The 27,553-nt window shown below is 33.6% G+C and overlaps 4 protein-coding genes and 1 long non-coding RNA gene across 7 annotated transcripts; 3 read left to right on the top strand and 2 right to left on the bottom strand.

Annotated features, from left to right (window-relative positions):
- Window positions 1-420: 420 nt before the first annotated feature.
- Window positions 421-5,434, top strand: LOC137812454 (ribonucleoside-diphosphate reductase large subunit). Of its 2 annotated transcripts, none has more exons than XM_068614431.1 (17): window positions 421-969; window positions 1,048-1,109; window positions 1,189-1,276; window positions 1,547-1,810; window positions 1,927-2,167; window positions 2,252-2,328; window positions 2,457-2,627; window positions 2,728-2,820; window positions 2,906-3,055; window positions 3,165-3,251; window positions 3,377-3,541; window positions 3,630-3,749; window positions 3,923-4,125; window positions 4,201-4,350; window positions 4,429-4,576; window positions 4,889-4,975; window positions 5,050-5,434. In XM_068614431.1, the coding sequence occupies exons 1-17, from the start codon at window positions 742-744 to the stop codon at window positions 5,146-5,148; spliced, it is 2,433 nt and encodes an 810-aa protein (XP_068470532.1). In that variant the 5' UTR covers window positions 421-741; the 3' UTR covers window positions 5,149-5,434. The 2 variants fall into 2 exon arrangements, with proteins under 2 accessions (XP_068470532.1, XP_068470533.1); XM_068614432.1 differs by having other exon boundaries at window positions 431-969; window positions 4,889-4,972.
- Window positions 5,435-6,729: 1,295 nt separating this feature from the next.
- Window positions 6,730-8,256, top strand: LOC137812443 (ethylene-responsive transcription factor ERF110-like). The gene is made up of 2 exons (XM_068614416.1): window positions 6,730-7,365; window positions 7,484-8,256. Exons 1-2 carry the CDS (start codon window positions 7,071-7,073, stop codon window positions 8,143-8,145), a joined length of 957 nt encoding a protein of 318 aa, XP_068470517.1. The 5' UTR covers window positions 6,730-7,070; the 3' UTR covers window positions 8,146-8,256.
- An 865-nt stretch (window positions 8,257-9,121) lies between these two features.
- On the bottom strand, window positions 9,122-14,685 carry LOC137812442 (26S proteasome non-ATPase regulatory subunit 12 homolog A-like). The gene is made up of 12 exons (XM_068614415.1): window positions 14,570-14,685; window positions 14,133-14,318; window positions 13,551-13,658; window positions 13,358-13,462; window positions 13,200-13,256; window positions 12,890-13,086; window positions 10,800-10,899; window positions 10,586-10,698; window positions 10,335-10,485; window positions 10,133-10,210; window positions 9,577-9,825; window positions 9,122-9,407 (listed from the first exon to the last, which is right to left on the bottom strand). The coding sequence occupies exons 1-11, from the start codon at window positions 14,570-14,572 to the stop codon at window positions 9,607-9,609; spliced, it is 1,317 nt and encodes a 438-aa protein (XP_068470516.1). The 5' UTR covers window positions 14,573-14,685; the 3' UTR covers window positions 9,122-9,407; window positions 9,577-9,606.
- A 429-nt stretch (window positions 14,686-15,114) lies between these two features.
- On the top strand, window positions 15,115-19,506 carry LOC137812440 (ubiquitin carboxyl-terminal hydrolase 27). Of its 2 annotated transcripts, none has more exons than XM_068614413.1 (10): window positions 15,115-15,586; window positions 15,694-15,811; window positions 15,993-16,093; window positions 16,327-16,557; window positions 17,204-17,272; window positions 17,385-17,513; window positions 17,647-17,784; window positions 17,890-17,952; window positions 18,220-18,558; window positions 19,012-19,506. In XM_068614413.1, the coding sequence occupies exons 1-10, from the start codon at window positions 15,380-15,382 to the stop codon at window positions 19,282-19,284; spliced, it is 1,668 nt and encodes a 555-aa protein (XP_068470514.1). In that variant the 5' UTR covers window positions 15,115-15,379; the 3' UTR covers window positions 19,285-19,506. The 2 variants fall into 2 exon arrangements, with proteins under 2 accessions (XP_068470514.1, XP_068470515.1); XM_068614414.1 differs by having other exon boundaries at window positions 15,229-15,586; window positions 19,016-19,506.
- Window positions 19,507-24,361: 4,855 nt separating this feature from the next.
- On the bottom strand, window positions 24,362-27,233 carry LOC137812439 (uncharacterized). Its single transcript, XR_011081255.1, has 4 exons — window positions 26,703-27,233; window positions 25,890-26,610; window positions 25,735-25,792; window positions 24,362-24,724 (listed from the first exon to the last, which is right to left on the bottom strand). It is a non-coding gene; the product is annotated as an uncharacterized lncRNA (long non-coding RNA).
- Window positions 27,234-27,553: the final 320 nt, after the last annotated feature.

Here is a 27,553-nt window from a genome sequence, read left to right as displayed (position 1 = left end):
CTCCTATTATAAAGTTGTTGCTCACCAAACAACTTTATTTTTTCGTCCACTTTCATTATGCATTTTTGTTACTTTTTATATTTATTTCACATTGTAATTCGATTTTTTTTATTATAAAAATCAAATAAATTATAATAGCTAGCAATATGATAATTATTTTACTTTTTTTAATCTTATAAGAATATGCAAATAATAAATAATAAATAATAAATAAAATTTGTAATTTTATAAAATTGAAAATATTATGAATAATATGTTTTATTGAATTTGATTATTGTTATAATTTAATTAGTGAAAATATTCATTAACAACAAAATATTTTCAATATCAAGATATTTGTTTCCTTAAATATGAATTGATAACAATGATTAAAGAATTTAGTTAAATAACAATTATCTGGGGTGTTTATAATTTCCATATAGAGGACATAGTTGCGCGGGACGAAGCAGAGAATAAAAGTTGGAAAGAAAAGAGCGTGGTCCCGCATCTGCGGAACCTGCGCTCTCACGCTCCCACCATTTACCCTTTCATTCAAGTTCCCAATTCCAAATCCAACGCTCTCGCGGGAAAATTTCGAATAGCACACATTTGCGAGGGAACCATCAATATTCGCCCACAACAAAACAAACAACACAAACAATTATCACACCCTATTTTCACCCTATTTATACACTCGTGCTTGCGCCGAAACTGTTCGACGAAATTCTCCACTGAGAGACACCCAAAAAAATAGTAGACGAGATGTATGTGGTGAAGAGAGATGGGAGGCAAGAGGCCGTGCATTTTGATAAGATCACCGCTCGCCTCAAGAAACTCAGTTACGGTTTAAGCACCGAACACTGTGACCCTGTTCTTGTGTCTCAGAAAGTCTGCGCTGGCGTCTACAAAGGCGTCACCACCAGTCAGCTCGATGAGTTGGCGGCGGAAACTGCTGCTGCCTTGACCGCCAATCACCCTGACTATGCTTCCGTCAGTTTCTTTTTCTTTCTCGTGGTTTTTTGTTATTCCTATCCGTGGATTAAAGACTGATATTTGTGTTTTGTTCAGTTGGCTGCGAGGATTGCAGTTTCGAATCTGCATAAAAACACGAAGAAGTCGTTTTCCGAGACGTAAGTGTGACGGGGATTCGTTTTTGTGTTTTGTTGTGATGATTTGTTGTTGACAGTGGTTGAATTGTGAATGTTTCAGGATTAAGATTATGCGTAATCATTTTAGTGAGAGATCTGGAAAGAAGGCTCCTCTGATTGCTGATGATATCTATGAAATTATCATCAAGGTAATTGTACTCTTGTTGGTATTCGAAATTAATTTTTTGTCTGATTTTCTCTCTCTTTTTGTTGTGGGTAAAGGATCTGTTGTTGTAGTTGGTTCAAGTTTCAAAATTGGGAGTTGTAGGACATTGAGTGTTTTAGTTTAATTACTGATTATGACTGTAATACCGTGTGCATTGCTGATTTGGTTTGGATTTGTGATGTTACGTGATTTATTTGGCTGTTATTTTCGTATGATGGAAACTTAACTTGTGTTGTTTTCTGTTTTTGCTTAGAACGCTGCCCGATTGGACAGTGAAATAATCTATGACAGGGACTTTGAATATGATTACTTTGGTTTCAAAACCCTGGAGAGGTCTTACCTCTTAAAGGTTCAAGGAAAGGTTGTGGAGAGACCACAACACATGTTGATGAGGGTTGCTGTTGGGATTCATAAAGATGACATTGACTCTGCTGTCCAGACTTACCATTTGATGTCTCAACGATGGTTCACTCATGCATCTCCAACTCTTTTCAATGCAGGAACACCTAGGCCACAGGTATGGTACATGCTAACTCTCTTTCTCTCCAATTCTCTCTCTTTTTGTACGCACGTGATGTGATATTTGATAATCCTGAATCTCATTTATCTTGATCTGCTCATGTGCTTTGGCAGTTGAGTAGTTGCTTCCTTGTGTGCATGAAAGATGATAGTATAGAGGGAATATATGACACTTTGAAAGAGTGTGCTATCATTAGCAAATCAGCTGGAGGAATTGGTGTTTCTGTTCACAATATTCGTGCCACAGGCAGTTACATCCGTGGCACAAATGGGACATCAAATGGTATTGTTCCAATGCTGCGTGTGTTCAATGATACTGCTCGTTATGTTGATCAAGGGGGAGGCAAGAGGAAAGGTAGATTGTTTATAAATTATTGACTATACACTTCGTGAATATTTATTAGTTGCCTTTACTTACCATGCCGCATTCTTCCTGTAGGTGCATTTGCTGTGTACCTGGAGCCATGGCATGCTGATGTATTTGAATTCTTGGATTTGAGGAAAAATCATGGAAAGGTATGATTGAAGGGATTCTAAAAAGTAGAAATTGACATTACGTAGTTATGGCCTTGTTCTTAGTTCCTGATTGTTAATAAATAGTCCTATTTTACTGATATATCCCCATGTTAATGCTGATTGTGCAGGAAGAGCATCGTGCTAGAGATTTGTTTTATGCTCTTTGGGTGCCCGATCTCTTTATGGACAGAGTTCAAAGCAATGGACAATGGTCTTTGTTTTGCCCCAATGAATCTCCAGGTTTGGCTGATTGTTGGGGTGAAGAATTTGAGAAACTGTACACTCAGTACGAAAGAGAAGTAAGTTTGGTCTATGTTGTTGGTTTGTTTTGCATGTTTTGAATGTCCTCTTGCTTATTTTTGCCTTGCTTTTTTATTTAACAAATTTATTTGTACACAGGGAAAAGCAAAGAAGGTTGTTCAGGCACAAAACCTCTGGTTTGAAATTTTAAAGTCCCAGATTGAAACTGGAACCCCTTATATGCTTTTTAAGGTGGCTTACGAATGCTTTTTTGGCTTTATTTAAATTTCTATTTTAATATTTGTTTTTCATTGAATATTTTTTTTTTATATCCCAGGACACTTGCAACAGGAAAAGCAATCAACAGAATCTGGGAACAATCAAGTCATCAAACTTGTGCACTGAGATAATTGAGTATACAAGTCCAACGGAAACTGCTGTGTGCAACTTGGCATCAATTGCTCTACCACGATATGTAAGAGAGAAGGTAGGAAATCCCTGGCATACTTCATGTGTTAGGTTATCATATATTTGATTTCTGGGTTGCTAGACTAACTTGTTAATACTGGTTTTGAATTTTTATCTGATTACCAAAGGGTGTGCCCATGGAATCTCATCCATCTAAGCTTGTTGGGAGCAGGGGCTCAAAAAACCGATACTTTGACTTTGAAAAATTGGGAGAGGTACAATATCTAGTCATTCTTGAAAAACATTCAATGCTGAATGTTTTTAAGATGTTTCAACATGTGCACTTATATTGATATAATCATTATATGACTATTTTTGTGATGGTTATGGCTAATTATAGGTTACTGCAACGGTGACAACAAACCTTAATAAAATAATTGATGTTAATTACTACCCAATTGAGAATGCCAGAAGATCAAACTTACGACACAGACCCATTGGTATTGGAGTTCAGGGTCTAGCCGATACTTTCATATTACTTGGCATGGCATTTGATTCACCTGAGGTAAATAATTCTTTTGGGATTGCTTATTCATTTACTGTTTAAGCTAGATGTTCTTCAATTTGATAGATTACATGTTTTTGGGGTGCAGGCTCAACAGTTAAACAAGGATATATTTGAGACTATATACTATCATGCACTAAAAACTTCTTCTGAATTGGCTGCAAAAGAAGGTCCCTATGAAACATATACTGGGAGTCCGATGAGCAAGGTATGTTCTTGCGAAAGTCTTTTCTACTCATGCCTTTTTGTCTTGCGTTATATTCATAATGCAGTCGGTCACAGATGCACATGTAGATTCAACTTAGGCTTGCATTGCAGTTAGGAAATGTAACATCCGACATGTTTTTATGTTGTGACTTAGGTGATTTTTTGTATGTGCAGGGAATTCTTCAGCCAGACATGTGGAGTGTGATACCCTCAAGTCGTTGGAATTGGGATGCACTTCGGGAAATGATATCTAAGACGGGTGTGAGAAATTCACTTCTTGTTGCCCCTATGCCAACTGCATCTACTAGCCAGATTCTTGGCAATAACGAGTGTTTTGAACCATATACTTCTAATATCTACAGTCGCAGGGTTCTAAGGTATACTCCCACCCGATTTTATTATATTTTGATAACTTGTTGATCTATCTTTCTTGCTAACTGTTTGTATTTCAGTGGCGAGTTTGTTGTAGTGAACAAGCATTTACTTCATGACTTGACTGAAATGGGACTTTGGTCTCCTACAATCAAGAACAAGATAATCTATGAGGATGGTTCGGTTCAGAAAATTCCAGAAATAACTGATGAGCTAAAACTCATATACAAGTATGTTAGTTGTGATTTTGTAAATTACCTAAACATGACTCTTAAGGATTTTATGCTAACTATGCCTGAAATTGTCAGGACTGTTTGGGAGATAAAGCAAAAGACATTGGTTGATATGGCTGTTGATCGAGGATGTTACATAGATCAAAGTCAGAGCTTAAATATTCACATGGATCAACCCAACTTTGGAAAGTTGACTTCTTTGCATTTCTATGCGTGGTCAAAGGTATCAATCTTTTCATTGGAGCAAGTTTAAATTATATCCTCTTTAAATTATGTTCACGGTTTCTCTCCAATAAAGGAATGTGTTTGGTGATGCATTTTCTATGTTAAATTTATGTTTGCTTTCACGGTAGTGGGATTCCAAACATTTAAAATATATAAATCTATACCCTGCCTACAGTTGTGTTTGTTTCTCAGGTTTCCTTTTGAATTTAGATACACTACTAGATTAACTTTATCTTGCTAGAAATTAGGTCTCTTGTGAATTTTTATACCAACTGGTTGATGTTTGTTGCCTTTTGATTTTGCATTAAAGGGTTTGAAGACTGGAATGTATTATCTGCGATCACGTGCAGCAGCTGATGCTATCAAGTTTACTGTTGATACCTCTATGCTCGAAGTAGTAAGAATTGAATCTCACCAATTTATTCATTTTATTTACACATTTGATACTGAACATTTCTATTGTGTATGCAGGAAAAATCTACGGTTGAGGGAGAGGATGATAATACCAAGATGGCGCAGATGGTGTGCTCTCTAACAAACAGAGAAGAGTGCTTGGCTTGTGGAAGTTAAAGGCATTTCAACTGATTAATTCATTCTGGAAAAGCTCTACTTAGGCGGTGCAGGCTTTGGCATTGGTGTTACAATGTTGAATCCATACATGATAATCTTAAGCATTCTAAATTATCTTTACTTTGTATAGTTGTTGTGATGTTTAATTTCATTTGTATTATATGTTAAATAGTTGAAGGATGTTGGGATAGTAGGATGTTATAGAAAATGGATTCTTCATGGAATTGATTAGGTTACTGTTGGTGTTTATATTATTAAATAAATATGTTACATTTTATAATAATAATTCAGCATGGAACGATTTGGTGTGAAATAAAATCCTTCTGTCCTTTGGGGAGTGGGGTTGGATATGTTGAAAAAACGTAGAACATATAGGGTTGACCTGTTGAAACAAATGCTTATACTTAGTTTAAGCTTAAATAAAGTTGACTACGTATAAACTTTTGACACCCATCCAAAATTAATTACATTCACTTTGAAAGCTACTTTAATAATATATATTGATATTTTTAATATTTTGATTTTATATTAGTGTCAAATATTCTATTTTTTTATTCATGCTTGTTTCAGAACTACAGTAATTCACAACACGACAAATACTACCGCGTTATGTGCACGTATGTTGTCGTTTGACCAAACAAAATGTTGACCCAAACTTTTTCAAACTCAATCCACTTACGTGTCAAATTTAAGCAACACGTTTAACTATATAAATAAATGATACCACAAAATATCAATTTTTGTTTACTAAAATACTTATTCCACACTAAGTCGGCAAAATTTAATAACTGATTATTGTTTAATTATTTTTTGATAATTTTCTCCAGACAAAAAATCATTATTAGAAAATACTTCGAATGGATAATATAGTATAAAAAGTGACTAATCTATAATTATATATTTTGTGTCATATGCATGCTCCATCCATAATATAAAAAACCCGATATCAATGGATAATTTATGCTGACTTGTTATAGTTTCTTTTATCAAGCTTTTGACATTATTAAATTATTAAATTATAAATATACATTTGAATGACCCAATATAAGAAAAATATGTGATTATTTTTTATTATAATTTAAATAATCAATTATCAATCAAATTTTTTTTATAAAAACAAAATCACAGATTTGGTTCTGGATAATGTAAAAAGCCGTACGGCATTTGGTACCATCTAGCCAATAGACAAGTTCGATTTCAACACTTGATGAGGTCGCGGAAGTTCCCTCCTCTAGATATACATCTTTTTAATTCATGGATTTGTTCTAATGAAAACATATCTATTAAAAGTGATATTTTTATAATATATAAATGCAAAGTTTGTTATATATTAATTTTATAAAATTGAATTAAGTTGAAAGTAACCTTTTAATATATATCAAAATCTTAAAAAATCTCTTAAAATTAAGAATATTTGATAATATGTGACTGAAATCAATTATAAAGAGCTGAATTTATTAAGCTAGTGAAACTAGGTTAATAAAGTCGAGACTATTAGTTAAATTATGATAATAATAATTATCATGATGATAATTAATAATTAAGTATATAAGATAGATGGTTGAATAACATTAAGATCTTGTATTTTGAGGTCGGCCACCACTGTTGTAACTTTTTTCTGAGCACCGTCAAGTTGGTTGTCTCCACACAAATGCAACTTGATTTTCAGTTTCACACCTTAACCAATTTGACCCATCACTAATCCATCAATCTCCATCTTTTGTATGTTTCTTACTAGTTAAAGCAGAAGAGACGAACCCAAAGTTGCCTTAAAAAACCTTCCATTTTTTTGTATTTTGTACTCTGCATTTTTTTCAGACATTCGTGGATAAGTTGGCTTGTTTGTTCCTTAGTTTAAGCAGTGACAAGTTTCGGTGGCAGTGGTGCATGCGAAAAGCATAGGGGTGAAGTTGTATTTGTATATGGCGAATCCCAGAGAACAGGGTAGCGAGGGTGATCGGAGTGAAGCGAGAGACTGTCATTCGTTGTCAATGGCAACGATGCTTTCAGGGTTGAATAGGGAGAGGGAGATGTCAGCCATGATCTCTGCTTTGACTCAAGTTGTTCGTGGAGAGGATCAGAGTGACGATCATTCGGTTCTTGGTGGTGGCTCTGCATGTTCATCTTATTATGGAAACTCTGTTCTGAAGAGAAGGAGGGAAGGTGACAATACAAGTGATCTCCCACGTGGAACTTCATTCCCTGCTGTTTCAACATGTAAGCACCAAACTGAATATTTTAGTCCATATTAGATAATAATAAAATCCTTCACCTACATTGAATATAGTATATTGTTGTTATATCCAACGTTGGATTTGATTTGTGTGGAATACAGATGGAGATGGTGAAAGTTCAAGCAGGGTGACAAGAAGGGAAACGAGAGAAATGGAGAATAGGGAGTACGATTACGAGTACAGCAGGGGAGAGAGGGAGAGAGTGGAAGAGGAACCAAAGAGGAAATACAGAGGAGTGAGGCAGAGGCCATGGGGGAAATGGGCTGCGGAAATAAGGGATCCATTCAAGGCTGCTAGAGTCTGGTTAGGAACATTTCAGACAGCTGAGGATGCGGCCAGAGCCTACGATGAAGCTTCCTTACGTTTCAGAGGCAACAAAGCCAAACTCAACTTCCCTGAAAATGTGAGGCTGAGAAACCAATCACAGCCACCACCAACCACCCATTTCTCCATTCCGTCTACAACTGAACCCATTGGTCACACTCAGTCTCAGGCTCAGGGTTCACATGATTCCGGCTACTTCTACGATTATTCGCGTGTTCATGAGTTTCCCGTGAGCCTCTATGAGCAGGTTGCCATGTCATCATCATTCTCTGTGGCGGCTTCTCATCTTCAATCTTCACCATCCTATTCTTCTTCCTCAACTATCACTTCTCCCCAACCACCTCCTCTTCTTCCTTCCCCTTATGCTACGCAACTACTCCCATGCTCTTCTTCTTCTGCTGCTGCTTACACAAACACCTCGCATCCTTCCTCCAAATAGTTATACAAATCGCATTTATTTTAACTCTCTCCCTTCCTAGTCTTTTGTTCAAGACAATTTAATAGAAGATAATGACGAATAATAAACAGATTTTGTCCATTATTTTATGAATACTTTTGCGTTATGTCCCTTCTCAACAAAATAATTTTGACAACAATTTATGTTCGAAAATATTCATTTGAAAAGTAAACGGCATAATAAACGTCGTTAGAATGCTGTAATAAACTTCATCTCTTTAAATACATAAATTTCGAATAGGATATAACCAAATTGAACATTGCATTCACAACTTATAAAGGAAAATACATCTTATTGTGTTTGTCACAGTAAACCATTCTCTCATTGTGTTTGTCACCACCACCTTTTTGACAAATTTTGAGCCTCATTTGAAAAAAAAAGGTGTACTAATGTAATCTGTCAGCAGCTGAGGTTGACCGGCACGTTGACATTTCACAAACGTTGCCAGACTAAGTGAGAAACTTCCGCACAGAACAAGAAAACTACGAACTGTGATCCTGGATTCGTAAGTTATAAAAAAACGAGGTTATAAAAGAAATTTAATTATGACTTGCGTTTGAGAAAGGTAATTTTAATTTAATTACAACTTTGAGATATTGCAAACCCAGACCACACGTTTACAATAAATTTATATCAGTGACGTGCAAAGCACCAGAAAAAATTATCATGCAATAAATTTGCTACTTCGAGGCGTTAACTAAAAGAACTAAAATATCGTTTCATGATAATTACTTTTTCCCTCATTTTTCTATCCAAAAAATAAGGTATACTACTATCTTCCCTCGAAACTCCTCCAACGACGTTGCCTTCGAAGATCACGAAATACTTTACTCGACACTAGATGCATTGCAATCAGCTCGCAAATTGTCATTCAGGAAAAAAACATGTCCAAATTGCACAAAAAAATGTTAATAGAGAAAAGAAGTACACGAGGGAAAAAAAAATCAACCAGGAAAAAGAATATAAATGAGCAAACACTCAATTTCTAGCCACTGCTTCAATCAAGATCGTTTAGGATCCTGTCATAAAGGCAGTAGTAAGGTATGATGTTCCAGTAGTATACAACAATTTTACCAACTAATATGCATATATCCAGCTCTACCCTGAACGCATGCGCCACAAAATATAAGATGAAAAAGGAATCGCGTTCTACGAATATCTTCACCAACTCGGTAGGTGATATTTAAAAGACATTCCCGAAATAGCCAACTTCAGTACAAAATCACGTCGATATTAGGGTGCCCCTGCAATTACCAGAAACCAGCATTATGACAAAATAGGAAATACTGAACCGAGAACAGTCACGATTCTACCATTTCCCTTAAAACAACTTCCTTCCCGTGTCCCCAACTACCTCTTGAAACTGCGATGAGAAAATTTGTAGAAGAGAGAGAAAAGGGACAAAAACCTTACCTGTGATTGTAACTGCTGATATGGACCTTCTTAAACCTTCAACGCAGCTTTATGGACCATGGTTTCCTTGTGTATTTGATGACAACTCTTCTCCACGAGATCAAGCAGTTTATCCAAGTTTGCTGCCCATGTGTTAAGAATATCATTGCTATCCTTTGCTGTTTGGAAACAGACTATTCCCATTGGCCTATCAATCTTTGCCACCAGCGCCTTAGACACTACCATATCTGAAAGATGCTTCTCAGCTTCCTGAATTTTGTATGAAATATAAACTAGAATCATCATACTAAACGAAATAGCATTTCAAGAAAATGAAATAAATTCAGTTACAACACATTCACATGCAGTTAAACCATAAAAAAAAAAACCACTAGAGGTGGTAAGCAAACTCCTGCAGTGCACCAACATAAACAGACCCTGCCAACCACCAAGATAACATTTTCCTCTGAAACACTAGCATCCAGTGGCAGGTTAGGTGTAACACCAAACACCATTTAAAAGAATTTCCACGGTAACACTTAACTGAAAAAGCACAACCACAACTAGAATCACAAACCTGTACGCTGAGACACAAAAGTTCTGCAAGTCTCTTCAATGTAATTCTTGCGTAGTATTTTGAAACAACAAGAATATTCTGAAAGGTAAAGGTTCGTATTAATGCTCGCAAAAGTACAAAACATAAAGCATATCACACAAGACCAACAACCAAAATTGATGGCTTGAGAAAAAATATAGTGCACCAGTTATTTTGTATTTACATGTTCAATTATTCTTTGCTTCAGATCTTCCGCTGCTTTTTCACCGAAAGATTCCCCAGAGGCCTTCTCATTCTCAAAATCATTCTTATATGTATCCCATAGAGTTGTCCATTGGATAACCTCCATGGTAATCAGCTGTTTCAAAAGTAACCTACGCACAAAATATACATCAATAGGCACACCAAATGACAAGGAAATCCTAAAAGATAAAACATGACTTGGTAGACATGATAAAACTGGGGATGGCATACTTGAAGTTCGGAATCTCAGATAGATTCTTATCCTCCAAAGTGGAATTCAGAAGGCTTGACTGCATTGGATCATGCGGGGCTAGAACCAAGTACCAACATATTTTCCTTAGAATCTACATGCACAAAATAACATTAAGAAAAAACATAATATTGCAAAACATATGTCACAGTAACAGAAAAGGTAAAAAAAAAATAAAACAAGGAGAAAGCTTACCGGAGTCCACTTGGCTGGGTTCTCTTTGACAGATGGAATCTCATATATTGACTTGTAGCAACGGCAAATTTCAAGATAATCATTATTGTGGGAATAATACCTTTGAACATAAACAATACCAGCATAAGACAACTCAGATATTAAAAAATCATCAGCAAGTAGCCGCAAAAAATAAATAGTTAAAACATATGTAGCATGAAGGTAGAATAAACAAACACTCATCTACATCATTTCACATTACTTAAGTCCCAAGTTATATATTGCACAAAATTTGAAAAGCAATGGCAATTTCATACACTTCACTATTGCCAAATTTTACAAGCCATTTCACAGACATTTAAAATTTTAGTTCATGTGAACTAGAATTAAATAACACAAACAGCATGAATGATAATTGATAGATAAAGCACTGAACATGACATATTAAATCCACCTATGGTATCATAGCTTGTTCTGAACCCATGTATAAAAGATGGTCTTTTAAACCCTTGGCAGCCAACATAAAGCACATTGATATACTAAATATTGGTCACCCACAACATGACACACAAAATTGTTATGAACATATACGGGAATTACAAGTTAACATAAAAAAGGGTTTTATTTATTAGAGAATTGAACAAAATTAATAGGAGCCAAAATCTCATCATTCAAAATCAATTAATTCAGTGCAAGACACACTACCAAAGGAGGAAAAATATGTTTCTCACAATATTAAGAAACAGTTAGAATTGGTCACAATTACATACCTTACAATTAATAAAGTATACAGACTAAAAACGCTTATTCCTATATTTAAGGCCGACTTGTTCAGTTTTAGAAGAAAAATGCTTTTTACAATAATATACAAAAACATGTTTAGTGTTTGCATACGCTAGGCCATAAGTAATTTTAAGAGAATATACTTCATTAGGATTGTCTAAATTATCACTTTGTTACAATAAAATACAGAAATTGGGTGATAATGAAATATCAAGTAGCTTATAGTAGTTGGTTTCTTTTTGAAATGATTAATTGTTATTAATAAAATGGGAAAACTAAAAACCTAGAGGATGATCTAATATAATAACCTGCAAATTTTACATGTGACAAAATAATTTTTTCCACTTCAGGAGTTTTAATCAATGCTTTTCTACCTAAAGAAGTTCTACCACCACTCCAAAGACCATTTGATCCAAACATGATAATAAGCTAAAGATAGTTGCAGAATTGAATCTGAAATCAGTAATAAATCCAAAACGGTGGCAGTGTAGCTGGCCTAAAATTCAGCATGGTTGGCAAGTAGCATTGTAGACACAGGTGTTTTCCCTATACTCTTCCATTTCAACTTCGAAATTTAGTAACAAGGTCAATTTAAGCCATCAGCAAATTATTTTCCAATCCAAACCATCAAGCAGTGAATAAGCACTATGCCTTATTCTTGGGGATCTAGAATGCACATATTGGACTGACTAGAAGCAATGTTTATAGAAAGCTCAAAAGCAAGAGCAATTTTCACCTTTTACTTGATTTGACATATAAAAAATAAAAAGGAAAGCGATATTAAATATATAAGGGAAGGCACAATATTTGTAACTGCATCATGGTAGTAGAATCGAGATACAAGTAGTGTATCGGAGAGCTGATATATGAATCGTAAATCGTTTCGTATCGTGAATCGTAAGATTCATAAACATTAAAAAAATTTAATATATACTTAAATATATAAGATATGTATACATGCAAGATACAATAAATTATATATATGTATATATATACCACACAATTTCACCAAAACAACCTCTATGGTGCATACATGTTATTAAACAAATTATCTCTATCTTTTTTTATTTACTCATTTTTTAAAATCCACACTGATTCACACAATACTAAATCGTTTCGTTTCGGGATTCAGCGATTCTTTGTGCGAATCGCATGATACAACTAAGATTCAGGGACGAAAAAGATTCTTCACACGATTCGTATCGTGGGAGGGTGAAACCGTATCGTTTCGTAAGATACGTATCGTGAATCGTAAGATACTAACTACTATGAACTGCATCATAATAGAGCAATAAAACGAGGGCAACATGAAGTACATATTCAATTACCGAATCATTAGCTCATAATAAATCTGCTTCAACTCCAGCAAAGAGGGTATATCTGCAGGGGCCTCTTCAACAACATTATCGCCTTCTTTAGGCTTTTTCTTTTCCTTAGATGTATCGGCAACAAATACTCTTGGACTAATCTTTCTAGAAAGTATCTGTGCACGAACATAATCCTCACGGTCTAGACACAAACGAACCTATAAAATTTGACATACAAGATTCTTAAGTCAGCTACTGAATTGCAACACAAAAAACTAATGGCCAGCTATTGCTGTAATCACAGAAAAATACACAGAAAAATGTCTCATACTTGTTCGAGAATGAATGCAATCTTCTCAGTCTTGGCCATGGCACCAAAAGTTTCCACCTGTTAATATTTCGAATTCCATTAGTAAACTGAAAACTAATTAGTTATATAAAGAAATACAGTTCACATAAAAGCAATAAAAATGACACATCCTCACGAACCGCAATTTCTTGCATCAAATCAGCGGCTTCAGCTATCTGCCCTTGTTGTTCCTTGATTTTCGCAAGTTTCTTGATCAATCGAGCTCTCTCAATTTCCACATATATCTAAAAACCAATAAAACATTTAAAAAGACAAGATGGTATAACAAAAATGATTAAAAAGAAACAAAAGGCTCAAAATTAGCACACTCACTTTCCCTGCAGACACACTGTTCAACGTTTTGATGAGTTCTATGCGAGTTTCAACATCTGGTGTCTCATCAATATATTGCATAGCCTGCTGTACCATAGCTGTTACAGCCTGCAAACATAGAACCATCTCCTTAATGACAGACAACTCCATGTTTCATAAACCATTAATGATTTTAAAAAGAATTAGGCCACAACATTACGATTTTGGAACCCTCCGTGACCGCATTGTTACTAATTATGATTGCATCTGTCAGCAATTTTCTACAATGTCAACGATCACGACGAATCTACGACCACTAATTAAAACCTAGGTACCATTTACAGAAAACATTTTATCTATATACATACTTTGTTGTCAAAATCAAATTTCGGTAATTCATTCGCCCGAAATTACTAAAAACACATTTGTAACTAAACAATTCCCATTCTAAATGCACAAACAAATACCAATATTTCGGACCGAAGTAAACCCTAAACCTCCTCACACAAAACCACTGCGCGATTCACGTAACCTAAGAGATTTTCGCACACATGAGGAAAAAATAAATAATAAAAACAATCGAAGCTCAGCGGCAAAGAGAACCTGTTTAAGCTGGCCACGGCGTTTCGACAAAACGACAATCTGGTCATTGAGGGTTTTCCAGGCTCGCGCATCGAAGCAGAGCTGCAGAATGTCAGTGGCCGCCTTTCTCGTTCCTGCCACGTCACCGGCGAGTCTCATCTGCTTCTCCACATTCAGCAATTGCTCTATCGCCGCGTCTAAATTCGCCTACAGAAAATTTTCAGAGGAACCGTCAGCGAAAAGAATCGTCGAATTTCGGTTCAGAAAAGAAAAATTAGCAAGAACATTGGCAGAGTCGTTGAAGGAAAAAAACAAGTGCGAGGCAAAATTAACGGTGGAAGTGTGGGAATAAGAGTAGAAGACGCATGCGGCAACAAAGAAAAGAAAGAGATCTGAAACGGCTTCGATCCATGAATGAATTGAGTGAAAGTGGAAGGAGCGTGAAGAAGAAAGAGTACCATGGTAGGATTGTGGGCGAGTGAGAGATCTCCCAAGGAGTCGTCAATTATTGAAAATTGAAAATAGAAGGAAAAGTGGAAGAAGGTAGAAGAGGTAGGAGAAACACATGGATGCTCCTTTTATACGCTGCTCAGGCCCACTCAGGCCCAACAACGCTCTTAATTCACTGGCCCGAACCGCTTTAATTTTTTATTTTTCAATTCTTGAATTTTCATTTTGAGTTAATTAATTTTGTTTGAATGAAAAAAAAAATACGCATACAGATAAAATATGAAAATTTGCAATCAAATCATAATTATAAATATTTTCATTCATAAAACAAAACTATTTTAATAACCTTTTTACAAATTTTAACTATTGTCTCAAACAGAAATCATAACCATTTTTATCTAAATATAATTATTCTAAGATAATATCTTCTCAACATATTCTAACTAATTTGTTGATACTCGAGATTGATCACACCAACCCAGCATATTTCTTTTGTTTAATGTTTGCAGATGTTTGGTATAAAAGAAAATAGGTTCTGTAAATATGAAATTGAAAAAAAATTGGTTATTTTTTCTTTAAAGAATAACAACCTTAAAAAACAATATTTTCGTATTTTCTTAAAAGATACAACAGCATGAATTAAAAGGTTGAACAAGAGATGTTCTCTAAAACTTGTATTTTAAACACAGTGTATATGGTTCTCACACAACAAAGGAGGCTCCACAGAGAAGATTAAAAGCAAGCTGAGATAACCGTTTGGTTCTGAAGCAATCGCTGGCCGCAGATAAATCCCAAACGGAAAGTAGAATCTGGAAAAGATGATGTTTAACGAATGCCCTATGAATTGGATTGGCGTAACGGTTGGTGGCGTTGTGGGCATAGTGGGTGCGATATTGACACTGAAAGATGGCAAAGTGGGGATTCCATTAACCTTCGCTACGCATAATGGTAGCTCCGACCAGTCTCTCTCTGTTCCCGGTTTGCAAAACCTCCAAAACAATTGCTTTCTCAACGTCGTTTTGCAGGTAAAAAACTCTCGATGTTGCTTCTCCTCTTTCTTCAATCCCCAAATGAACTTTTATGCTCGTATGCTGCAAAAAATTATATTTTTATCGTTATTTATTTTTTGCAGGCTCTAGCCAGCTGTTTTTACTTTCAGGGCTTTCTTCACGTCGTGATGGGAGAGTGTGGGAATATGGACCTGGATGAAAACATGCCTCTTTCACTTTCTTTGGCTACTTTATTAGAAGGTAGAAGAAATTTGACTAAGTGGATAAACTTCTCTTTAAACATATACACGAAAAAAAATATTAAGGAAAGTGAATGAATAAACTAGGCTGAAATTAACATATGGATAAACTAATTTGAAGAAGATTTCTTGTAATAGTTTCTCTAAAAATTGGTTTTTGTGATTGTGTTATGTATGTGCAGAGCTGAGTTCAGTTAGTGGGGAAAAGGTTACATTGAGTCCACGAAAGACTATGCTCGCCATGTCGAATTACATTCCAAACTTTAATCTGACTAGTCAGCAGGTAGGATTTTGTGTTTTAATGACTGATTTATAGTTTGTTTGCAATTGCATCGTGCTAGCTATTACTACTCACGTCCACCTTTAATGTTCAAGGTGGAAGCTACTCTCAATAGCTTCTGAATTCCATGTTTTTAACGCAAATTTTGAGCTTTGTATGTGGAACCAAGCACATGGTTAGTGGCTTAGTGATGTTTTAATTCTGACTCATTCTTGTTTTTTTTTTTGTTATTGAAGGATGCTGCTGAAGCTTTTCTCCATCTGTTATGTTCTTTGAGAGAAGAATTTGGAGGTTGTTATGCTCCAAAGATGAGTTCTTTAGCAGACATTTTTGCTTCTAATAATAGAATTCTTACTCCAATACAGAGGAACTGCCAAAGTGAGAAGGAACGATGGCATCAACACTTCCTTGGACCTTTTGATGGGATTCTTGCAAGCAGCTTGACCTGTCAAAGTTGTTCATCCCAGGTACATGGAACTTTTCTCAATGCAGTACAATTAACTTTTCTGCATTAGTTGGACATACAAAGCATGGTCTTTGTTTGTAATTGTAATGTGAGACTGGCTAAAGGAGATCTTAGGGTAACATCACAGCCTCTTGGTAAAACTTATAGGAACAAGTGAAGTTAGTAATTGATAAGTACCCAAGCATTTGGGGAACCCACCCTCAAAAGCTAGCTATTAAAATACTCTACCGAGCATCTCATATTACTTAGTGTGAGACTTAGGCACCCCATAATATCCAAGTTCCTATCACTAATTTAAAAATGGTAAGCAATGAAGAAAAATATTGGCAATAAGGTTGTAGGATGATATGACTTGGGTTCTAGAAGCTACTAATGACTTACTTTGACATGCAAGTTATGGAAATGACTAAGGGCAACTAACTTAATTACTCCCAACTTGCAATAAAGTTACTATTGACTTGATAGTGTACTTTTTGGCTGCATATTTAGCTGTGTTGACTACTATTTAGCTTTACATAATATCTATTTTGTTTTTTAAAATAACTCCCCAGTTTCCTCTATCATTATTCTTAGTGTAATTGTGATAATATCTCTTGTATTGTAACATTCATTTATTCTTTTTTTAACTTTATATTTTTTCAGTGCAGATCTCAATTAACTTGGAACATTTTGATTGTTTACCTCTTTCACCTGTGCTTAGTGGTAGTTCCACCATAGTAAGTTTTGAAACTAATGTAACTCATCTGTAGCTTCAATGTTATTTCTTTTATAATTGAAGTGCTGCATGTCTCCTGTAGCTCCCTGATTTTTAAATGTGATATGTTACAGAGATTTGGTTGTACACTGGTGGATTGCCTGAAGCAGTTCATTGTTGCCGAAAATGTTGAAAATTATCGGTGCAGCTACTGTTGGCATAATGCCGCAATCAAATATCTTTCTGTAATGGAAGGAAATGAGGTCCTCCCTGTTTGAATATTTTATTCATTTAGAGATTGATAATAGCAGCTTAGGGATGCATAGTTGGTAGTTGCCGAATCCAGCAACTAATCTTTGTGTCGTCCAATATGATTTCTGTGCCATTGTTACTCAGGTAGAGGTTGAAAAACTAAGGAGATGCTCTGATCCAGAAATCTGTGATTGCCGAAAAATCTATAATCTCGATAAACTACCTTGGTCAAACAGGTTTTCACATACTCAGAAGCAGCTAAGTATTGCTAGGTGTCCAAGGGTATGTATGCACACTATGTTTTCTGATCAGGCATTTCTAATTTTCTCCACAACCTTTTCTTTTGTAGTTCAATGTCTGAACTACTAAAACATTGCTTGGTTGCAGATTTTATGCATCCAGTTGAAAAGAGTTTCTATGAATGTCTTTGGAGAGCTAGTCAAACTACAGGTACTTGAATGTCTGACATATTGGATTTATATCTGTTTTTGTCCCCCCCCCCCCCCCCCCCCCCCCCCCTCCCTTCCCCTTCCAAAAGGAAAATAAAAGTTCCCTGAACCTAATGCCAATTTCATTGTGCTTTTATTTATGACGTAAACTTGACTGTTATTCTATATTATAGATTCAATGAACTGAACAATAGATGGTAGTAACTGAGTAGCATATGAATATTCATTGGGTTTCATGGTTAATTTCTGTCATGATATGGTAATGCAGGGACATATTTCTTTTCCGTTGATTTTGGATATGTTGTCATTCATGACAACTTGGCTGGGAGTAAAGACACAGGACATAGATGTACAAAGTTTGTCATTAAATTTGAAGTACAACAGAAGAAATATTTTGCCAAATCACTCTGATATGCAATCCAAGATAAGAACATTGAAATTTAGTAGCCTTTATGAAGCAAGGAGGGAGCAGATAAATTCAGATGCTCTTGATGATAGATTTGTCTCCTCTACAAATGGACTGGAACTTCATAGTGACACTGTATTTCCCTGCTCTGGCACTTCAGAAAGTACTCACTCAGATGCACATATGCAATCCAATGACAAGGTTGGTTTAAGTATTTTATTTTCTTTTTTGATGTTGATGCATTTAATTTACACTGAACTTTGAAATACCGTATCCTTGCATCTTGTTTCTGTCCATAATATGCCCACTTTAGAGAAGTTTCATGTATCTATCCATCAAGTTGGATGTTGGGGACATCAGCTGAAATTTAATAAAAACTTCTTTTTTTATTAAGTTGTTTTCACGAATCTGAAATTTTAGTTCATTATTATTCTTTAGCATTTTTTCCTGTCAGCTCTTTACATTCCCTTCTATGTATAAGCTGATTTTTTAGCATTTAAATGAAATTAATTATCTTAAAACCACTTTTTATTAAACTTACCAAAAAAAAATTATAATCAATTATTAAAATAATATAATTTTGGTAATTGTCCCAAACACACCCCAAGTGGTTGATATGTTTTTCATCTTCTCACTGTGTTGTGCTCTATGCAGGCAGATGCTTCTTGTGATTTAGTTTCTCAAGAAACATGTTTGTATCAACTTGTTTCTGTTGTGGAACACTTTGGTAAAGCTGGAAGTGGGCATTACACTGTGTACAGAAGTGTAAGAGGGAAATCCTCAGAAGATGTCTGTGATGATGACCTTAATCAAACTCCAATGCATTGGTTTTGTATTTCAGATTCTCAAGTGCATGCTGTTTCAGTGGAAGATGTTCTTTCCAGTGAGGCCAGCTTGCTCTTCTACGAGAGAATTCCAAGGAACTGAATAAAAAATCCTTTCTTTTGCTTTGGGAAGTTCTGGGTTCACAAGATGCATTGATTGCTATTTCTGAATCACAGGAGTCCACGGTGTGCCATCTTAACTCACCACGAGTGGTATATGAACTGTGCTGAGGTTGTTCCAAATTGCTTCACAATCTTTGGAGGAGGGTAATGAAAGAATAAATAACTATACTTGGAATGGTTTTCAGTTGTTTTTGTATGCTCAGCTAATTTTGTTCCCTTATTGTGGTTAAGCCCATCAAAAGGTTTTTAGTTGCAGACTGATCATCGCAACAGCTACAGTTGCAGACTGCAGCAGAAAGCACTAACTTTTATTAACTTCACTCAATTAAAATTAATGTTCTAAAAGAATATATTTTAGGGTTGGCTTAATTAGTTTAAAGAAAAATTGATGTTCTTATTAGTTCACCCATAGTTTAACTGAGATTGAATAAGTGATAACTAATTTTAACATGTTATAATATAAATAGATAAAAAACTTTATAAAAAAATTGTTTTTTTCTAGTTTTATATTATTAGCAGTAGTTATCTTTATTTAATGTAGAACTTTAAGTTGTTGAATTTGTAATCTTGTTGAAATGGTAAATATCTTCCAAGTGAATTTTAAATTTAACTTAGCTTTATAAAATCGATTAATAAGATTTTGTTCTCATTTATATACTATGAAATGTCTTTATTTTTAGTTGATATAAATCTTTAACACAGCCTTACATCGAGATATATCAATTCGTACATGAATATATATATATATAAAGTGAAGAGAAACAACATGATTCGATAACGGATAGTCTGATAAAAATGAACTTTAAATTTAACTTAAGTTTATGAAATTAATTAAGATTTACATTCACTTATATATTATAAAATATTTTTATCTTTAGTTAATATGAGATTTTCAACATTTAAAATATCCAAATACATTAAATGAATAATTAATGGCACAAAATTTCGTTCAATTCAAATTGTGGATTGGAGGCTTCCTTCTGGCTGGACTGTAATCCATTGAGAACACTTTGTTTGCGTTATCTTTACCTTCTCTTGGCTTAAATACATGATCACAAGTTGCCCTACTTCTAACCATGTTGTTTTTTTCTTTCAGTGTCCGTGCTGAATATAGAAAAATCTTAATATTAATCCAAAGTATATATATATAGTACTATTATATAATAAAATATTAAATCTATACTTCTAGCATGGATAGGGATGAGGCAGAGGAGGAAGAGAGCACAAGGAGAATGCGTTTGGTTTGCAGAAACATGTTAAATAATTAGAATTGAAAATTGCAGTGTGTGAGTGGATCTTTTTGTATATATGCAGAAGATTATTTGTGAGATGGTTTATATAGATTTAGCAGATGCTAACTTTGCTTGTAGTTGTAGGAAGTTGCCAAGAACATTATTTGGCATGTATCATGGTTGTAGTTTGTGTAAGAGATAGATGGTCTACGAGGGTCACCATCACTGTTTTCTCCAGTCTCACTTGAAAAGACTTGAAAAAACAAAAAAACAAAAGATGAAATGCATGAATGTGTTAACCTCTCTCTCCCATATATATAAAATATGAAATGTTGAATAATCTATAGATTTTTCTTCTTCCTATCTCAGAGTGACATTTTTCTATGGTATTGCACACTTTATGTGTGATACTCTTTCCATTCCTTTGTCACATTTGTTATGGTGGATGTTTTTATTTAATTATACATTGGAGCATTTCTTCTCAAAGCATTTTAATTGGGCAAGCAAAAGTGATTCAAATTCCTCAATGTTATATGGATCAAGTTGTGAAATAATCAATATGATGAAGTTGTCATACTCCTCAGCTAAACTATCAAGAATGACGTTGATGTGATCCTTAGATGAAAGAGATCAAACGACAACAAAGGTATCTACAGTCTTCTTGATATAAAAAAACATAAAAAGAGATGATGCAATATTTTTTTGGTGTACGAAGTTGAACCTTGAACTTTTTTATTGTGGCACGTGTGTGAGAAGCAAAATAAACATAAAGTTTGTGCCAAATCTAAGAAGAAGAATGAAGATCCACAATTTTTGTAATAATTGGTGTGGTTACAAAAGCAATGCAACTGATATTGTTGTCCATGGTTAATGAATTATGGATTGATATTGTTGGTTAACGAATTATAAAAAATATTTTCCTAAATAAGTAGGACATCAACTTCAATCACAAGTGAAAATCAAAATGCATAAATTGATGACAATGAAGTTTGTAACTTATGTAGTTATGACTTGAATTTGAACGAATACACATCATGTTAGTAAAAAATATAAAAAAGGAAGTTGATGCACTTGTTGTAATTTTCTCAACAAAATAAAAAATCTATTATGGGAAAATCACTACAACAAGATCATTACAAATCATTTATCTTAATTGTACCTACCCAATGAATGATACATTCAACTTAGTATAACACTTTAACTCTATAATTGAATAATGAATACTCTTAACCTGTAAGTATGAAATAGTTTTTAGGAAGTACTCATTAAACTCTATGTGTAGTTGTTTTGGCAATAAAAAGGATGTTCACCTCTGTGCGGATGTGTAGCCTTGCAACCATGATTGATTTGTGAAGTTTTAAAAGACCACGATCCAAAAGCTAGATTTGCTCGAGGAAGATTTTGGTTAGAGGTATGATTCTTCTCAAAGCGTTTTTATTGGGCAAACAAAAGATCTACAATTTCCTCAATGCTATATGGATCAAGTTATAAAGTAACTAATGTAACGAAGTTGTCATACTTCTCAGATAAACCATCAAGAATGACTTCAATGTGATCCTCAAGTGATAGAGATCCAACAACAACAAAAGTATTTACCATCTTCTTGATATAAAAAAGATAGGAAGAGATTACGCAATCCTTTTTAGTGTACGAAGTTGAACCTTGAACTTCTTGATTTTGGAACGTGTATGAGAAGCAAAATAAGCACAAAGTTTGTGCCAAATCTAAAAAGAAGAATGAAGACCTACATTTTTGTAAGAATTGGTATGGTTACAAAAGCAAGTAACCAAACAACAAGCAAGAACTGGTAAGGTCAATAAACTCTCGTTAGGATAAACTTTAAATGACTTTTGACTTTATTACCATATTAAAAAGTGAATTTTTAAGTCTAAATCAATCTTATAAAACTCACTTATAATATGAGATTTGCACTCACTTATATATTATAAAATGTTGTTATGACTGGTCGATGTGATATCTTTAAGAAGAAGTAATGTAACTTTTTTTCTAACTTGAAAAACATTTTTTATAACTTAATTTTGATAATAATAATAAAACATTTTCCTACATCACCTTGTCAATTCTTTCACATATACATCCACCAACCATATACATTGTTTTTGGACTTCATATATCAAAAAAACTCCCCTCAAATATTTTCTTTATTTACATCTTCTCCACTACACATCAACCTCTATTTATTTGTGGAAATAACAAGTAACATTGACAAATAATTCAAATACTATTGTTCTATCTTTTTCATTCACTAAAATTTATATGAAGCCAACAAACAATAAAAATAAACTATAATTAGTCCCTGGTCCACACTCCACTAGCTATCTTATATTACTCATACTTCTTAATATTATTCTTTGTGATTAACTTCACAAATACTTTGGTTTATAGAAAATACACACACATTAAATTACTAGTTCTTATTTAATTTTTGCAAAGATATTACTATTCATGATATTCTTTTATTCGTATATATTATAATTAAATCCTTTAATGAAATTGCTCAAAAAGAGAATTTCAGCAGTATTTGGATTTTATAAAGTTAGCTCTCTGCTATAAAACTAGAAGGACTTGCATGATATATATAATCGAAATTCTGGTGATTTGTTCTTACTTTGTTTTGGATATTCATTTTTATTCATTCTTTATGATGTGATATAATTAGTTGAGAAACGAGATCATAATATAAAATAAATATAACTTATTTATAGTGCTTCTTTTGATATCGTTTACAGAATTTTAATAATATTTTCAACATGAGAATATATTATTGTACAAATTGTCATAATTTTTAAACAAGAGAATTTTAATTGTGTTCTTTTATCGAAATTTGAATTTTCCTATATAACGGGGTAGAAGCCTTGATTTATATAGTATTCTTTTTATAGATTTGTAGTAAACAATAATATGTTGAAAATATAACAAATAATAACTGAATTTTAGTATATATATTATATCCCAAACATACTATGTAATGAAGTTTAGTATTTTAGAATTTACAATATATTAAAATATTTTTAATTCTAATTCTAATTCTATAATTTATATATATATAATGATAGAGATGATTTATTACATAACTACAAATACTAGTTAATGATAGAGGTTAGTTATTATATGACTACAAATACTAATTAATGATTTTTCCGTATCATGCTAATACAGCCCCACACTTCAACCATGTTTTGATTATAGTAACCTTTGATTACAATTTTAAATTACAAAATACCAATAAGATTTTTAATAAAAAATAACTATCTAATAAATTGATAAGTATTTGATATTCATTTCATAACTTTTGTGAAACGGTGGTATTATGGTAAATTACCGCATTCGAGGTATTATCTATTTTGAAATTTGGTACTCTGACACCATTTTGAGAGTATTCGATCATTTTGAGATTTTTTTTTCTTGATTCAATTAAAGGTTTGGTCTTGACTAACATCTAAATGTGATTCTGCTTGGTTTTTTTGTCTGATTAGTATCTTGATCCGTTGACTTGTTTGTTTATGATCAAGAACATTTGAGTAGGTGTTTTTTTAGTTACCTTTGTTGGTTTTGTGTTTTGAGTTCATAGCTTTTGGTAAGTTATGAGGTTTCTCTTTTGTTAGGAGTTGTTATGTAAAATGGTTGGATCACTCCTAAAGTGATTTTTTTTTTCTGATAAAAAAAAAACTTTATCACGATTTTGTTTTTAAAAAATGTTTCGACGGATTGAGAAACAAGAAAATATATAAACTTATTTCACCTCGACTCTGCATAATTTAATATGAAAATATATTAATAGTACCGAAATAAAAAATAAAACCTTTGAATCAAGATTATTTGATAGGTAGCTAAGGTGGTAGCAATGATTCAATTGCCTTGGCCATGGAGATGATGCCAAGGTGGTTGATTGTATTATTCTTTAGGGTTAGACTGCATGCATAAGAGATTTGATTACTCAATGATGGTGATGACAGTATTTAACAAAGGGAGGGAAAATAGCAGACATTGGTGAGACCTCCATCATTTTCAGACAAGACAATGGACAATGTTTTTGGTTTTTGGTTTTTGGAGAGGATTAGGATAATGGACAATGTTTGTATGGATCACATGGGAAGAGTCCATTGGTTGGCCTCTTTTGTCCCCTCTCTATTGCTCATCAACCAACCTCATTTGGGGCTATTAAACCTATGAAACAGACACTCTTCAATTCATACAGAAAATGAAACTATAACCAAAACCAACCCATTAGCCAAAGCCATTCAAGAGAGGCTTTTGATTCCTGCACTATACAAACGCCCAATTTATCCTTTGGAATTTTGATTTCAAACATAAGAATGTGAAGCTAGGTCGTGGAAATCGAGTTCCAAAAATACCTTTTAAAATAAGTGTAGGAGATCTCACATTGACTAGAGATAATAAGAGTAATTCATTATATCTAAGTATGTACAAATCTCATCTCATAAGTTAGTTTTATGAAATTGAATTAGGTTTAAAGTTTACTTTAAGTATTTTTGCTTTAAAAATGGAAATGTAGAAGTGACTTTAAAATGAAAAACTTATTTCCAATGACAATATCTAGAGTATTAATTATGAATTTCAGAAGATAAATTTTGACTTACGAATTTGGATATTCGGAAATTTTTTTTAAAAGGTTATGAGGGTATTTCTATCATTTTAACTCTGTAATATAGTATAGGTTGTATAATGTTATAGTTAAGTAAGCAAAAGCCTATAAGAGAACTACATTTCATATAGCCACCATTATATGGTGGGGCCAAAATTATTATTAGAAAGGAAAATTTCTAGGTCACTAGTGAAGATTTTATAACAAAAATATTATTCATCAGAGAAATAAGTAAATATTTTAGACCAATAAATGATTATCATAAAAAGAATAAATAAAAGTTTAGATAGACTCAGAAAATCATTTTTTAATTAAATTAACATTTTAAAAACTTTTACCCAACTCATTCTAAAATGACATAATTAATGACAATCTTATGTTTTATCTTTTAGAACTCCAAGGAAATGAGTTTATTAATTTTTATAATAATTATTTTTAAAATATGTCAATAACAATTTGTGAGTAATTAAATGATATTGTAAAATTGTTTTAAATATGTAAGATTTAACTTTTATTATTATTAATTATTACACTTAATAGAAATAAAATTTGAGATTCATGTTGGGGTCACCTTGCACCAGTAGTTGCACTGCAGCTGATTTCTTAATGAATGGTTGTTCTTTGCTCCTCTGCAAGATCAGGTATCTAGCTTTGATTAAAATAGCAGAAAATATTTAACATATTAAATGCCATGGAGTAAAAAAAATTATTCATATTCAGACATACTTCTGAACTTTTTGACATTTAATTTCTTGTCCTCACATCTCCTTTAGCACAATTTGATCTTATTATGGCTGAAGATTGAAGAGTAAATCCAATATTGTACCTACAAATATCAAAATAACTCTATTTCATTTACCATAATGCATTTTCACACCTTCTATTCTTAAAATATGCTACTAATTAACTTCAAATGTTTCCAGATGCTGCATGAACATGTGATAATCAAACCTTTAAGTCTCATCCTCATTTAATTCTTCTCTAAACATCACAGAAACAAGGATTCTTTAATACATATATTAAATAATTGTTCTTCATTAAAATGAAGGAGGATCCAAATTTTCACTTTTTTGTTAACTCTGTTATACAAGTTCTTTTTTTTTTTCTTCTTGGTGACTTAGGGTAGAGAAACACACTAAGTCCATAATTGAAGTGTGGATTTCCTAGCTTCCAAGTCCAAACAATATCTATACATTGAAGGTCCTAGAATACAGGACTGCAGATTAATTAACTAAGCACTGTGAGATATTGATGCTCTTTCTAAAAAAATGAAGAAAAAAAAGAGGAAAACTTCAATTATGAATTGGAGGGTTCCTTTTTGCAGGTGTGTAATCCATTGTGTCCAATTCATCATTGCTTTGTTGTGCAGCTTCATGTTGTGGCTTAAACAAACCAGTTTGAGCCTTCTTAACTGCATCATCATGCTTAATCTCCCTCAAACTTCTGGCTGCAACAAATCAACCAAAACTATTTTAAACATCATGATTTGGTAACATTTTGGAGAAAGCAAAAGAGCTGCAAACATAAAACTAAACATACCTCTGGCTGTCATGGTGATGAAGCAAAGCAACAGACAAAGAAGAAGTAAGTGCCTGCAATTTGGTGAGGTAGCCATTAACTTTAGGAGTGCTTTTGGTATGAAAGTGTGTATAATAATGATTTGGCACTTGCACAAGACATGGCCTAGTTGCCCTCTTTTTATAGGAGTGGGGGAATAAGTAGTTACCCTTAAGAGGGTACAACCATTGACGACAAGGAAAAATATTGTTGCCATTGTGGTTCTAATCCATGTCTCCTGGTTTGTCTTCCCTGAAAGGGACAACACTTTGCTTGGAAAACAGGATCTAAGTTAAGAGCAAACATGGCTCCATTCCTTCAATGCTACTTGGTTGGCATTTTGTGTCCCTCTACTCTTGGCACTGTGAAATTAACCAAGGGTGCATGATCTGCAACAAAAAATAACCCTTTATCCAAAACAAAAACTCCATAAAAGACAAAGAAACGTTTTGGGGAAGGGGAGGGACCCCATTCTTCTCCTTTGGGGAATACACTATTTCACCATGATTTAAGCGTATTGTATGGTTATGAAACAAGGACTGAAGCAAAAACATTTGGCTTTGGCCCGTATCATATCTCACATGATATAGGGTGAATTAAACATATATAATCTGACAGACATGAATGCTAACACATGCAATCCATGAAACATCTATTTCTTTCATTTAATTTCTACAATGACACCTTAAGTCTTTCTACATCATTCTCTACTAAATAAATGTAAGTAAGAGATATAATCACTCTTTCTGTTAGAAATCTCACATAAGTAGAGATTAAAGTTTTTTATTGTATATAAGTGTGTGCAAACCTGAATCTCATGAGTTGGTTTTATA

The sequence above is a fragment of the Phaseolus vulgaris genome, chromosome 2 (genome assembly GCF_000499845.2).
Source record: "Phaseolus vulgaris cultivar G19833 chromosome 2, P. vulgaris v2.0, whole genome shotgun sequence".
Lineage (NCBI taxonomy): Eukaryota > Viridiplantae > Streptophyta > Magnoliopsida > Fabales > Fabaceae > Phaseolus > Phaseolus vulgaris.
Note: the sequence above shows the minus strand (reverse complement) of the source record. Positions and strands in the feature narration are given on the sequence as shown.